The sequence below is a fragment of the Vidua macroura genome, chromosome 2 (assembly GCF_024509145.1).
Source record: "Vidua macroura isolate BioBank_ID:100142 chromosome 2, ASM2450914v1, whole genome shotgun sequence".
Classification (NCBI taxonomy): Eukaryota; Metazoa; Chordata; class Aves; order Passeriformes; family Viduidae; genus Vidua; species Vidua macroura.
Window position 1 is genome coordinate 70628950 of NC_071572.1, and position 15101 is coordinate 70644050.

At 46.4% G+C, this 15101-nt stretch overlaps 1 protein-coding gene across 2 annotated transcripts in view; it reads left to right on the top strand.

Annotated features, from left to right (window-relative positions):
- The window catches only part of LOC128804044 (galactosylgalactosylxylosylprotein 3-beta-glucuronosyltransferase 1-like), a 28093-nt gene extending 12992 nt beyond the window's left edge, over positions 1-15101 (top strand). Inside the window, exons 2-6 of one of the 2 annotated variants that reach the window (XM_053971469.1) lie at positions 5638-5782; positions 6079-6617; positions 7838-8134; positions 8632-8739; positions 11772-15101. In XM_053971469.1, the coding sequence (XP_053827444.1) occupies positions 5671-5782; positions 6079-6617; positions 7838-8134; positions 8632-8718 (1035 nt within the window). In that variant the 5' untranslated portion in view covers positions 5638-5670 and the 3' untranslated portion in view covers positions 8719-8739; positions 11772-15101. Of the gene's footprint in view, positions 1-5633; positions 5783-6078; positions 6618-7837; positions 8135-8631; positions 8740-11771 lie in introns of both variants that reach the window. The other variant, XM_053971468.1, reaches the window with a different exon arrangement.

The window sequence follows — 15101 nt, forward strand, 5'->3', positions numbered from 1 at the left end:
CAAGATCCCAATTGTGGGATCAGAGGCTTTCTCTTCCCTGTTCCATCCACCTCTCCTATGAAGACAGGCTGAAAGCATTGGGGCTGTTCAGCCTGGAGAAGAGAACATTCTGGGGAGACCTCAGAGCACCTCCAAATACCTAAAAGGGGCTACAATAGAGCTGGAGAGGGACTCTTTACAAAGGCATGTAGTGAAAGGATAAGGGGGAATGGGTTCAATCTGAAAAAGGGTAGGCTTAGGTTAAATATTAGGAAGATGTTCTTTCCTTTGAGGGTGGAGAGGCGCTGGCCCAGGTTGCCCAGAGTTGTTGTGGACAGTCCATCCCTGGAAGTGTTCAAGGCCAGGTTGGATGGGGCTTTGAGAAACCTGATCTAGTGGAAGGTGTCCCTGCCCACAGCAGAGGTGTTGGAACTAGATGATCTTTAAGGTCCCTTCCAATCCAAAACAGTCCATGATTGTATGATCAATATTTAGCTTCCTAGAAAAACTGCTTCTTTTCTTTTTTCCCCCGTTTGTCTTTCAGCCACCCAGTTTCAGCAGAGTTTAGGGGAGAAATTGCTACTTTCTAAGCAGAAAACCAAATCTGCCTTTTCCCTTCACTTTCCACCCCCACAAGAAATACAATTGGATGTGAACCCTCAGGCACTGTCCTTTAGATCTAGCCTACCCTTTCTGTCCTACAAGGATGCCATTCCTGAAGACCTGTCTGGGGGTCAGAGGAGTCTCGCTACTGAGAAATGCCCTGTTTTGGCTGTGTTTGCACAGTAATTACCCGTGCTTATCCCAGAGCAATAACCCATTCCACCCACTTCTGTGCTTCCTTGAATCCATCCTCCCACTTTATCGTGCACATCTCAAACAGGGAGGCAGCTGCCTGGTGAGGGGAAGCACTGCAGCATCTTGGCCTGTCTCAATTTTTAACACTATTGTAGTTTTGACTGAAGGCTCTGATGGGCCCAAGGGAATGGGGGGAGAGGGGACAGCAGCTTCCTGTGCATTTCAGCAAGGCAGGGACTGAGCCGGTGCTGCTCACCACAAATACCGGCACTGCCATGAATTATGCATTCCTTGTTTAAAGACAGGTCGCTCTCATCAATAATTGAAAGCTCCCTGCTCTGCCTTCAGCATCACATCTCCCACACCGGGAGTTAGGGAACTCATGAAATCTGCATGGACTTCCTCAAGGTGGCTAGGGGCTGGTGGAGAGAGGCAGCAAAACACAGGCAAAACAAACCAAAAACCCTGCTGACAGCTTTGGTGTGCGAAATGAAGAGTCATCTGCAGCTACCTGCAGCTCTGCTCCAGCCCTGCTCCTCCCCTCTCCACACCTGCCTCCTCCCAGGGTACACAGAGAACGGTAGCGTTGCAAACATGGCTTAAACCAGATTAGGGAGTGTGTCTTGAAACTTTTGGCTCCATTACCTGAGAGTAGTTTGCTTTGGGCGCTTGCCTAGAAAATCGTTACACTGGATTGCAGGATGTTCCCAAGGGACAGCTTGAACTGTGAAATTTGTCCCTCTGGGAAGGTAAGAATCTTTAGAGCCTGTGTCTCTGACTAGAGCTGTACAGTCCTGGGCCTGGGGTTGGTCTAGCATTCAGAGTCTTGTAAGCCTGGCTCAAACAGGCCGGCTGCCCTGAACCAGAAGCTGGAAAATCAGCTCTTGCAGAGCAAACTTTTCAAAAAGTGTGGTTCTCATTCTGGATCAGGCAGGCAGAGGGCAGAACCAAAACCTCAGAGAGCTACCAGAGCCCATGTGATCCTAACCATTTCTGAGTTATCAAAAAGGATGTAAATTGAGCAGCTTCTCAACAGGGCTATAGGAAAATCAGAGGCACTGGAACACGTCAGCCTTATAATCCCCAGTCAGCAGCATTTCTCCCTAACTTTCACCCTTCTCCCATTCACCCAGCATGTCCTTTCAAACACTCTGAAGCTCAGGGAGAAAGTCACTCCCTGGGTCATTTTGCAGCCTGGAATCCTTATCCCTCTCTCAATTTGTGAGTTGTCCTGCCTGTAACAAATTGTACCCTGTTGGTAATTAGTCAATAACCGATGAAGAGATTGGTCACATGTGATGGTCTGTGCCTCAGCCAGATCTTGTTTCTCTTCAGCATCATTCCAGGGAATCCAGCTCTTCCCCCTGTGTGCTTCTCTCATTGTCTTCTCCTGAATCCTTTCATAATAATGCCCCCTGTGTCAGAACAGGAGTTTAAATGGAGACTGAATGGTGTTGCATCCCAGGAGCTGAGAAGTCTGACAAAGCAGCGTGAAGCCAGAGTAGTACGAGAAACATTTTGTCCCTATCATACTCAGCTTTGTGCTCTGTGTGTTTGTTTATTTTTTAATGGAGAACAGAAGATTGATGGATGAAATTAAGAAGAGGGATGTGTAATTGGAAAACAGCTCAAAAAGGCTACAGGCAGCATATTGAAGGCATCCATCAAACATTCAGCTAATGTTGTTAAGGGTGTGTAACACAAACAAGGGCTGCAGGAGACACTAGGGGAAAAAAAAAGAAAAGGAAAGAGAACGCGGAATAGGCAGGACAGGAGAAATAGCAAGGGAGGAGAAGAGCCAGCAAGAGAGTGCAATCAATAATATTTGTATTGCAATCACATCCAAAGGCTCCCGTTGGGATCAGTGCCGGACTGTACAAGCACATTAAGAGATGGTCCCTGCCCTCTACAGCTTAAACCCAGGAATTACCAGATGAACGCAGGAGATGGGTTTAGATGATCACAACATTTTCTTCTGATCTTGAATCTCATTTAACAGGATCTATTCTGAGAGGGGTTAAAGGCAGAAGGAAGGTAGCTGGTTGTGCCAAGAATACACACTGCAATGTTTGCCAGCAGGCATACAATTAATCCAAGCCACTTAGGAGACTTTGGTTTTAATTATAAAAAGTAGGTAAAAATATGTGCAGTAAACCTCTGTAAGCCCCACTGGGGCCATCAGCAAGCTACCCAGAGGCATCGATATGTGACTGGATTTTGATGCTGTGTTTTCAAAAGGATGGACTGATGCTTTAATGGACCACTTTGTGTGAAATATTCCAGGAGGGGTGGACATTAAGAGAATGCAAAGGGCCTTTGTGTGGGTAAGGACAGAAGACAAAGGCTAAGATTATTAGTAAGCCAGGGGATTTCTGTAGTCCTGGAAACAGGGAAGAAAAGAGACTATGAAGGACTGAGAAAAGGCAGGTGAAAGATATAAAGCAACAGAGAAGAGTACACATGATGGATGCAGGGGGAGACAGTGGGGGAGACAAGGTAATATTTTAAAGAGAAAATAAAACATTCCAATAGAGATTTTTTTAAATGGGGTTGAAGTCAGCTCCTCTGTGAGGTTCACAAGTTACCTGGGCCTTTATGCAGGGTTTAACTTGTTCAGCCTTGCTTGCTTTGGACAAGCAATAGAGAGAAGCTGCATGCAGCAATAAATGAGAATGGAGCACCAGGGAAGTTGCACACACAGGCAGCATCTCCACTTGTTTGCAGTGTTCGGGAAGCACGAACAGGGCTGGCTGGAAGAGGGAGGAGGAGAAAGAACTAGAAAAGGAATTAGTTAAAAATTCTTCCAACTCTGATCCACTCTCCTCTGTGCACTATTGGTAACACAGCTGCCACGGCTGCCTCCTCCTCTCTTTCGCTCCAGAAGCAACCTGAGTTTGCAGCAGTAGCAGGGATGCTGCATAGAAACTTAATTGCAGGGACATTTGTAATTGCAAGCATACTAGAGGAAGTGAGGAGCTGTGATGACCCTGAGCGAGGACCTGGGTGGGCCTAGGTATCTGCAGTTTTTAATAGCAATCCTTTGATTTCTTTTGTGGCTCTGTCTGTTCTCACAGCCATGAGTGATGGGAAGCTTTACTCTGTGCTGCTACGCTGGTAAGAGAAAAGATTTCCTCTAGGGAAAGCAGTCTCTGGTGTGAGTAACCTCATCCTGCCCTGTGTCTGGCCTGGATCTGTAGCTTACCAAATACCTAAAGCTTACCTGGCACTAAAGCTTGAAGGACACTCTTGTACCTGCCCCAGATCCTGTCATCAAAAATCAATGGAGTTAAGCAGAGCCAGCATGTTTGCTGCATAAGGCTCCTACTCATATCACCAAAATGCTCCTGTGTGCCCCTGGCCACACAGCTTCCTTAGTCCACTTCTTCATCAGCTTTTTGTAGCTTGAAAGTATTGAAATGAAACACCATGGTGTTTCCTGAGTGAGAAGGTAAGAAACATTAGATATTTACATCACTAATGGTTGGCTTGGGGAGCAGTCAGTGGAAATATGTTTCCCTAAGGGACTGCTCCATCATTGGTACCATTGGTGTCTAACAAGGAATGAGCTTGTGTTGCAGTAATTTCCTTAATAGGGCTTAAGAACATCCACTTGCCCACCAGAGGACTTGCTGAGACATGCTAGTCTTCTGTCAGATGTGGCTGAAATAGGATTGACAGTTATTGGTGGTAGGACACTGACAAGCCCTGCAATTGCATATTCCTTGGTTTTTTCAGGACACCAAGGTAAAAATGTCAGAGAAACAATTAAAGACAGATTCTAAGAGGTCCCAGAGGATGAATTTAAATTAGCATCTCCTAATATCTTTCAGGAGTACTCTGTGGCTGCAGAGCCCTTTTAGACCAGTTGTCATATTTCTTTTCACTCAACTCTCGAAGGCTGAAGCAAGATAATCCTTCCACTCTGGACAGATGAGGAGCTGCTGGATCCAAATCCTGGGCAAGGAATTGCTTTTGAACAAAATGTGCCTGTGTCCCTTTGAGGACCTTGGTTTTAGCTGACTGGCCTTCAGTACACTTAAAAATCCCTGGCAGAGCAGGAATTTAGAGCCAACCAGTTTGAACCTCCTTTCAATCTTTTGTATCAGCATGATGCCATCACTCTCGTCCCTCAAAATGCCTTCAGCCTAGGAGTGCAGGAGGACTTGGTAGGGCCTGGTGGGTGCTCCAAAGTCTGTGATTTCAACGAAATGCTGCAATGGCCAAACACTGCAAACCAGAAGCGTAAAGAGATGTGGGATAATTAAACATTCAGCAGGCATCACCAGCACGGTGGAATGACCAAGGCAGGGATTTCATGGAACAGTTAGTAAATGATAGCATGCATGCCTGATTGCCTCAATGCATCTGCCTAAGGAGGATGAATTAACACTGCAGAAGTGTTAAGAGGCGCTGGCTATCTAGAGGATGCCTGACATCTGACTATTTTGTCCAGTTGCATATTCAGGCACAGAAATTTTGCACACAGTTCTAAAAAAAATGTACAAGAGATGCAAATTAAATGGTCACAACAAAGCTCAGGAATGAGCACAAGTCTCAAAGAGGGGGCAAGTAGAAGTCCTCTCCGGCTTCAGAATCAGCAACATGAACAACCCTAACTCAAGTACAGTGGTTTCATATAGGATAGTGGGAGCTTCTTTAGAGTAACAGAAATAGCTAAAAGCTTCTATTCAGTTGCACCAGAGTTGGCCAAGTTGGATAATGGTTTGGATCTGAAACGTTAATGAAGCTCACTGTAAACTTACACAACACTTTGCTGGACCAAACATTTGTCATGCCTCCCTGTATTTTTGGTGACTGGTATTTTGGAGGTCTTAGTCTTTTTTCTTTTCTGAAAGGTAGAGAGATGCCTGGGCATTGGAAGCTCCCTGCAGCATGCTGAGGAGACGTAACCTTCTTACCACGCTCCTGATTGCCTTGCCATGGGCTCTTCTCCTAACCTTGTGGCACCAGTACCCAACCACCCACTACCTCAGCCTGCTGAGAAGTAAGTACAAAAGTTCTCCTATCAGTGTGCTGGTGGCTGTGATGACTTCTCAGCCCTCAGCAAACCCTCAGCAGGGATGCTCTCGCACAGGGAGGGTTAAACAAAGACCTGCCTGCAGGCCCCCTCGGAGTTTGCAGGAACATAAACTGTTGTTAAGAGCATGTTAAACATGCACCTTAGGCTGGCTTTGGAGAGAGGACGCAGCACTAACTCCATACAGAGGCAGGAGGCAGCCTGATAGTTATTAGTCCTCTGACATGTTTTTTTTTCCTCTTTCTTCCTTTGTTTTGTCCCAGAAGAGACAGACGAGAACGTGACCTCTAAAGCTCTCCTTAATGGTACATCTGCACTGAGAGAAGAAGTCTTCCCATCATGCACTCGGCAGCAGCAAAGCATAGGGGCAGCGTCTAAAATCATCCAGAATTATGTGTACTCCAGGCCTCCCCCATGGTCAGACACCCTGCCAACCATCTTTGTTATCACCCCTACCTACACCCGGCCAGTGCAAAAAGCTGAGCTGACCCGTCTGGCCAACACCTTCCTCCACGTGCAGAACCTGCACTGGGTGGTGGTGGAGGACTCTCCGCGGAGGACAAACCTTGTATCCAACCTGCTGGAGAAGGCTGGGCTCAACTTCACCCATCTCAATGTGGAGACACCCAAGAGCCTGAAGCTGGGTCTGTCTTGGATCCCATCCCACACCCCGAGAGGGACACTACAGAGGAACCTGGGGCTGCACTGGCTGAGGGACAGCTTCAGCAACACCGCACCACCAGAAGGCGTAGTCTATTTTGCTGACGATGATAACACCTACAGCCTGGAGCTTTTTGAGGAGGTAAGAGACATAAAATTACATGGGATAGAAAAGCAGGATAGAGCTGCAGAGCCTCTTAAGCCCAGTTGCACTTGCAAAGACCTCACCCATTCTATATGCAGTGGCAGCTGGGTATAAGGCAGATGCAAGCTAAAAGGGCAAAGAACATATTTGCCATGCTATAGGCTGCGGATGTGAACAGCCACTCACACATCATTGCCTCAGCTAGAGTTCTTCTTGCCAGGGACCACAGGATGTGTATCTCAGAATTTATACCTCTCCTCAGAGAGAGCTGACCTAATTTAAATAAGCACCAAAGACAAACTTCTGGTAAGGTGTAAATCTGCACTGTTGTAGGGGTGTGATGGTTAAGGGATGATGGAAGAGTTGTCTGACTTTCTATCCACCTTTACTCCTTGGCTGCCCTTCAGTTCTCCAAGTTCCAGCCACCACAACAGGGCTGTGCCTCTGGGATCACTGAAGCTTGCCCAGACTTCTGCTGGAGACCTGGCTTTTGTGAGATGCCAAGCCTATTGAAAATTTGCAAAAATCCAGTAAACTCTCTTGTCACCAATTTAAGCCAAACTGTACTAAGCCACTTGAAGAGCAGAATTATGCATCACAACATATTCCCAGTTTTCAGAGTTGTTAGGTCTCTGTTAAGCTCATCCTTTTTTACTTACTTCCAGGTCCTTTCTGACAATTTCAATAAACCCCCACACTTCTAGGCAGTAGCCATGGATGGAAAAACAAGGCAGGAGGTAGGGGGAGAAATTGGAATAGATGAGGACAAAGATGAATCAGTCAGGGAGATTACTTGCATGAGTGTGAAGCTGGAGTGTGTGAAGTTGGTAATACAGAACTAGAGGCTTGGTAAAAGTAGTATTTGGCATTTACAAAATTGATAAAATTCTACCATAACAAAAAGGTAAAAGTTCAAATGGGATGAGAAAACCAGAGGTTTTCATTCTTCTGCGGGAGTGAATGTGGGCACAGAAAAGCAGTGAGTTTGTTGTTCAGAGAATAACGTGCTAAGAATTTGCCTTGTGCCCGTGGAAGCTGTAGCTCTTCAAGCAGCAGCTCAGGTGAACTAGAGCTTGTGCTGCCGAGAGCAATGCGATTGCGTAGGAAGTCTGTGCGGGAGGACAGGTGCCAATGAAAGCAGAGGATGGTGCACTGACGGGTTGGGACAAACGTGGTGGGGTTGAATTCTCACAGCACTGTCTCTTTCTGGCACACAGATGCGCTACACGAGGCGGGTCTCGGTCTGGCCAGTGGCTTTCGTAGGGGGGCTGCGATATGAATCCCCAAAAGTGAGCCCAGCAGGGAAGGTGGTGGGCTGGAAAACCGTCTTTGACCCTAATCGTCCCTTTGCTATTGACATGGCTGGATTTGCTATCAGTATCAAGTTGATTCTGGAGAAGCCTCACGCCAGTTTCAAGCTGGAGGGAGTTAAAGGAGGGTACCAGGAAACAAGTCTGCTGAAGGATTTAGTGACTATGGATGGGCTGGAGCCCAAAGCAGCTAACTGCACAAAGGTGAGTAGTACAAGAAATCTCAAAGATACAGTCTCCTTGCAGAGGCCTGCTGCTTTTACAGCCTCCTGCCACACTCTTCCACCTTCCATTGTGCCTGCCCTGTGCTGGCACATGTCAGTGCCAAATGATGCTGGAACAGACAGATGGACAAAGCCTGCTAAATTCTTCACAGATGTGAAGCTCAGAGAGAGCGAAGGAACAGTGCTAGACATTCTGTGTTAATAAAGAAGCTAAGATGTACAATTTGTGCCCAGATTGCTTCTCCAAAATCCAGGAGGATTGGCAGAGGGTTGAGTCTGGAATTTTGCTCTAGAATACCCTCCTCCTTGTCACTTTTTCATGTGCCTGTAAAGTGTCTCCCAGGATGAACCCCTTTCAATCCCATGCTTCAAAGAGCTGTGAGTCTCACTTTTCTGAGGATCCCACCCAAGGGGTGAAGTACTCTCATAGTTTCCATGCTATTCAAAACACCCTGAACTCTTTGTGCTTCCCTCTAGGTGTTGGTCTGGCACACAAGAACTGAGAGGCCCACTCTCGTTAATGAAGGCAAGCGTGGGTTTACAGACCCCAGAGTAGAAGTGTAAGCAGAGAGCCAGCTCCAGGGTGTGAGTATCTTTGTCTTTATTGTTTTTAGCAAGACAAATAATCTGTACCTGATTCCTTATTTCTGCTATTATTTCCTCAAAAACTGCATGTGTGACTGCTCCAGTAATTCACCATGCCACCCTTTGGACAAGAAGTAGATTCTCATCTTTATCCACGTATGCTCTGTATTTCTTGCTCATTCAAGCCTCCTTGCAGACCATATGGGAGTTTTGCCTGACAGATAGCAAAGTGACAGCAGAATCTCCCAGTTTCACTCAGTATTAATGACAAGCCAAATTCCTTGCCCCTGGACTCTTTCATCCAGCTGCAAACTCCCTTTGGTGTGGGCGTTGTCCTACAGCATGGAACGAGATCACATTCCTACAGGCAACCTTTTCTCCCGGCAGCCCTGCCACCTGTGCAGTGTTTCATGCATCCCCCTTCAGTATTTATCCTGCATGAACAGCTGTGGTGTGGGTGCAGCAGGGAAAGGCGGATGGAATGCTCAGAGCACCTCAGAACAGGAACCAGCAAAGCACAACCTACACAGACTCTCTCAGTTTAAGATGCTGGGTACCAATGCTCCCAGAGCTAGGAGAACATCTGCTGCTGAGGAGAGATAGTGAATGCACTAGGAAGTGCCTTTGCAGTTCACAGAGCCAGGTTCAGCAGCAAGATGGGGGATTGTGGCAACCACCATGGGTGAGGCAGGAATGTATCAGAGATCATTGATATGTTCTTAGAAAGAGAATGATGATGAAGAAGCATCCAGATGCCATGCCCTCTGATCTCAGTGGCAGATTCCTGCCCCAAAAGTCCAAAAAGAATAAAAATTATCCCAATTTCAGAGTACCCAGCTCTTTCTGAGATGAGTCATAACTGTGTCAGGACACAGGATGCTGAAAGATTTAGTCCTACTTTGGAAGACATTCCAGGAGTGCTTTTAGTTTTGACCCCAGTATACACCTCAGCTCAGCTCTACCAGTGGAAATAAAACTGACAGCTTTTATACAGGCAGTCATGAGTATTTCACCTCCTGCACTGATCTCCTGTGTGCATCACTAGTAGCTGCACTCAGCATTGCCACAGCACCTCATCATCTCTGAATGACAACCACACAAATAGCGCAAAGCAATCCCAGTGCCCACACACCCAGCAGCAGATGGAAGGGACTGGAGTCAGTTATCTAAACACAGACACATGGTGCCACCATAGGGACCCTGGGGTAGCCTACCTGTACCTCCTACAGGGCACAAACCCTGTACTATTTCTGACAGCTTTCAATTAATATTACAGATGTCCTAGAAATCCAGAAATTATGCGAGATACCTCTGCTTAGGTAGCAGCTCCTCTTTTCACCAGTGCATTTGTGAGATCCACTAGCAACAACAGGCTCATTTTGCACACTCACACATGCTGAGTCTGCAGTTGCCTAAAGCTATGATGGCCCAAACTCAGCTCATAAGGACTCACAGTCCACTTAACTGCTCTGGAGGAATCACTTACTTTGCACAGGATGAGCAGGCCTATAAAACCTCAGATAGATTAGACCCTCCTTGCCTATTTGCTGGAGGAGGGGCTGTCTGCTCCATTGGAGATGCACAGTGCAGACATAATGTTTTCACAAATGTGCCATTTATGGATGAGCTCTTTTGTCCTTACCTCTCTCCCTGGCCAAACACTCAGCCATCCTCCATAAGAAATGTAATGAACTAGCTATGGAGTCTCGTGAGAATGGCTTCCCATGAGTGATTTGTTGTGGGAAAGGAAAGCAACCAGCCTAAAAGATCAAGACACTGCCACTGACTCACCAGCAGGACTTGCACCTTAATCCAAGCCATTCTCTCCAATGGTTTCAACCAGATTATTGGCTGGATCAGCCTTGCAGATTTTTAAGGATCTTTGCACTTGCATTAGCAGTCAGTTTGACCACAATCTGTCCACTGTCTGTCATGTGGGGCAGCTGCTCTGACAAGTCAAGGAAGCTGGTGGCATCTACTCCAGGAGACATATGCAAGGTAAATTGCTTGACAATCAATGGCAATCAAGCAAAATCATTAGATTGCATCTCTTAAAATTTTAAATTGAGATCTCTGCTGAAGGCTTCAGTGTATTGGAATTTCATACTATCAAGGCTGCTGAGCTTCAGAACATTGATAGACGTGATCTAGATAAGCCAGTGCTGAGAAAAAAAAAGAGGCAAAATTGCTCCCCTGAGGATCTTCTGTTCTTAGACACAATAGGAAGAATGTTTCCACCTTTCCCTCCTGGCAATTAGTCCTCCTTGAGGATCAGATCAAGCCAGTTAAGTCCAAGACCTCCCAGAGCCCTCCTTCCCTTTAAATCCTGCAGATATGAGTCAGGCAGACATTGCTTGGTGTGGGATTTGGTACTCCCCTAATCTCTAATTAGGACCACTTGCATGGCTGCTTGCCTCAGAGCAGCCCAAAGCTATCACAGCATACATCCCTGCCAACTGTATTGAAACACCTTTAAAACACAGGCTTTGCCTTCTGAGGAGATGGAGATTAATTTCACTTCGTATTTCTCTTTCTTAAAGTCCTGAAAACTATCATGGAAGACTGGTGTTATAAAAACTACATATTCTTATTGCTAATTTTTATTTACAGGCATCCAAAGATAAGAGTGTGCTTAGGTTAGCATAGGACTCCTGCTATTGTGAAATTTGGAAACAGAGAAGGTTCATCTGCATTTCACAGCTTCCAGACAGACTGAATAGAGATCCTCAGATCTCATCCTCCTACTCTTTCTTTCAAAAAATTATCAAAGAAGTTAAAATAATGACTTTAAGTCATTTTAAGACAAAAAAAAAACCTGTCAGAAACTTTCTCTAATTCGTAAATAAAATCTCCCAGCTAAGACTCTAGGGCAGATAGAACAAGCAGCTCTTCAGCCATATCCCAGCCCAAAGCCATGCACAGTGTGGTTGAGGAACTTGTTCACTGATGCCTGCAAGGTGTTTGCCTGAGCCAGGGGGGATAGCCATGTTGTATTTACACCTTCTTACCTCACCTTGTGTTTGTTTTGACAGAAGGCTGTGATTGTTCCTGAAGTTCATCAGCAACCATAGCAACTGTGCACCCTGCCTGTCCTGCCCAGCGCTCTGCTCCACTGCTGGAGGATGATAAACACCCCCAAATGTCACCACTCCAAACAGCCCCCATTGCCCAAAGTGGTGGTAATAAGGAGGGACAGAGCTCAGGTGATGCCCTGAGATCCTCCCCACCTAGGAGAGGAGTGCTTCCCTTCCCCTCTGGGCCCTGTACTTTTAACCATTTGTTAAAACTTACTAGATGTGATCTTCGTTCTCTGCTGTGCCAGCACAGAGGCTGAAATCCAGGATGGGTGCAGGTGCCTCCAAAGGTCTCTCCTGGCATCTTGCAAAACCTGAGCTTCAGTACAGCAACTGCGTACTGCAGTAATTCAAGGACAGGAGTTGTCACTAAAGCACAAACATGGACTTGTTGGCCTGAGGCTGGTGTGCTTTCAAAACAGCTTTAAAGCAAAGCTGGCATGAGAGTCTCTCCCTCTGAGGGATGCACTCCGATATGTACACAGATCAGCCTTCAGTGTTGGAGAGGAAGCTGTGCTGACAAACCTCATTTGGGGTTTGGGAGTTCAGAAGGGATGTGGTGCCTATCCCTCAGCTCAGATCATGAGCTGTCCCTGCTTAAGGTTGTTTTGGAAAACACTATCTGAGATCCCCAGGCACAGACCCCTCTGGATGAAGTTCCTCTCCTGCTTTGGGAGACGTGCAGGTACTGTACCTCAGAGGCCATGCCTCCATGTCTTGCTGCAGAGAGCAGAAAGCAGGGGCAAAGATAGGTGGACTTGAACGTGTTCAAGGCCTGGAAGCCTGCTGCAGCACCATCAGCTGCTTCAGGAGCCTCAAATCATGTGCATGGACTTGCTTCCTAGACCTCCAGAGAGGAAGACAACTCTCTGAGAGGGAGGTGGGCGAGAAGTGCTCAGAGAAGAAGAACCCTCAGCCTGCACTCATCTGCTGTGAGAACATCAAGGAATGTGGAGACATCATCAGAAAACCTATCTTGAGCACATACATGACAACAGAAATACCAAATGTGGCAAGGTTTTCCAGCTGAACTTTGAAAGGAGTGTGTGGTGCTGTGAAGAGAGAGGAGTCAGTGTTATGTGGAAGGGTTTCCCTCTCCCTCAATAAAACAGGAAGACAGCCAGGTGGGAGGCAGCCTACAAAACAGGAGGTGCAAATGAGGACCGAAAGAAGGATGCACTGGATTAAAAGCACAAGTGTTGGTACCATATGTGTGCGTGGGGAGTGGTGTCGCTGTGACTTTTCCAGGAAGATTCCTTGAATGACCCAGAAACCCCTCTGAGCAGATCTTAAAAACCTTCTTCACTCAGGCTATGAGAAACAAGGCTTAAGGCATTCAAAACACATCAAGGATTTCACAGCTGGGAGAAAGTTATAAGCAACTGAGTCATCCCCTGCCCAAGGATTTCAGGGCTAGCAGGAAACTTATTTATTTGTTGATTTATTTATACTAGAATTCTTCTCTGCCTATTCCTTGTTTAGTTTTGGTTTTTAGCTTAGGTCACATGACATATTCATGACGAAAGAATATTTTCCTCCTTGCCTCAGAATAGTAGAGCTTGGTGTTCACCGATGAATGTCATATGTTCTGCACTCCCTGGGGTTTCTTTACAATGGTATCTTAAACTGGCAAAATAATCAGAAACACGGCAAGGGGAGCAGTACAGTGAAGGAAATTACAGTTATTTTATGCAACAAATGTGGGTGGCACTAAGTTTCTGGCTCCCAAGCAATCACACTGAGGTAAAAACATGAGCAAAGGACTGCCTCACTCAGCAGATAGTCCCCATGGGCTCTCAGGAAGCCTCTATGAAGGGGGCTCTTTGAAGGGTATCTGAGAGAGGGAGTTGGTCCACATTCCCTCAGTGGAGAAGGAGCAGCCACACATCCTGCTATAGGAGGGGACCAAAGTAGGAGAGGCACAGGGGATGAGATGCCTCCTTTCAGAGGGAGAGACAGGAGAAATCAAAGAATAGGCAACAACTAGAGAAATGGAGACTGCATTTAGTGAGGCTAAGGCCAGGGCCTGTCTGGATGAACAACCAGCAGTACAAGGCCACCCTGCCAGCTGTCTCAGCATGAAGAAAATACTGAATGGGGTGAGAAAGCAATGTATTCTCTGGACCATAGAAAGGTCCTTACAGAGCTTACTGGCACTAGATAGGATGAAGAAAGTCCAGCATCCACAGAATGCTTTTCACTCTGCATTTGTCAGAGCTTTTTGTCCTGCCCTCTGCAGAAGGTAGCAGAGCTTGCACTCCAGTGGGCTTTGCCAGCCCATCCTGCCACCAGGCAGGTGGGCTCCAGTGCTTCTACCCTGCATTAACCCAAGATTAAGTCCCTTTCTTTGTAGTTTCAGTGAATGAGTAAGAGCGAGAGAATAAAAGAGCTGCTTTATGATCCTCCATTTTCTCCTCTGAGATGGGCAAAGTTTCTGCCTGTATGAACAGGAGGAGATGTGGTGATTAATTCTCTGGCCTTTAACCTCACACAGGTCCTACATAGGGTTTAGGCACTGACAGTGAGTGTTTGTAGCAAGGATCTATTCCCATTGCAACAGATCCCACCACACACATATTTTTAGTTGCTCTCTCTACATCCTTACAACAAAGTAAAATTACTATTTCTGTATGTACTACACTGTCAGTTCAGTCTTGGTCAGAGTCGGCTCTCAAGACCAGCCCTATTGCACCATCTCCATTCTTGCCCCAGCCTGACCCCATAGAGCAGACCTTCAGTGAATCAAAAAGTTCTGTCAGTCACTACATTGTGCAGAACTGAGACCTTGTCTGGACAGCTGACATTCTAGGCTAGCAGACAGATGGGCCTGTTCAGCACAAATACTCTTTTCCCTGTAGAGCAGCCTGAGGACAGCAAGGACTGCTGCTGGCCAAGGCGTATCAGATGAGGGTGGGTGAGTAACAGGCACCACAAGTTAAGATGGCTGTTTGCCCACAGAGCAGGGTGGGAGAGCCCAGGACAGAAGCAGCTATCAGAGTTACAGGCTTCAGGGGAAGTGAGTGCAGTAAGGAGGGAAGCCACAGATCAAGTCTGAAGTGTTTAAACAAGAGAAGGCATCCCAGCACCTCGTTTTTACTCGCATATTAGTACCTGATATTCATGTTCTCTGAGATTCATCCAACTCACCAACCAATGAATATTACTAACCTTTCCTGTTGCAGAAAATACTATTGATGAACAAAAGAGAATGTCAAGAAAGTACTTTTTAATGGTTATTTATTTATATTGAATGGTACTAGAGCATTATTAAATATGATGTGAATAGTA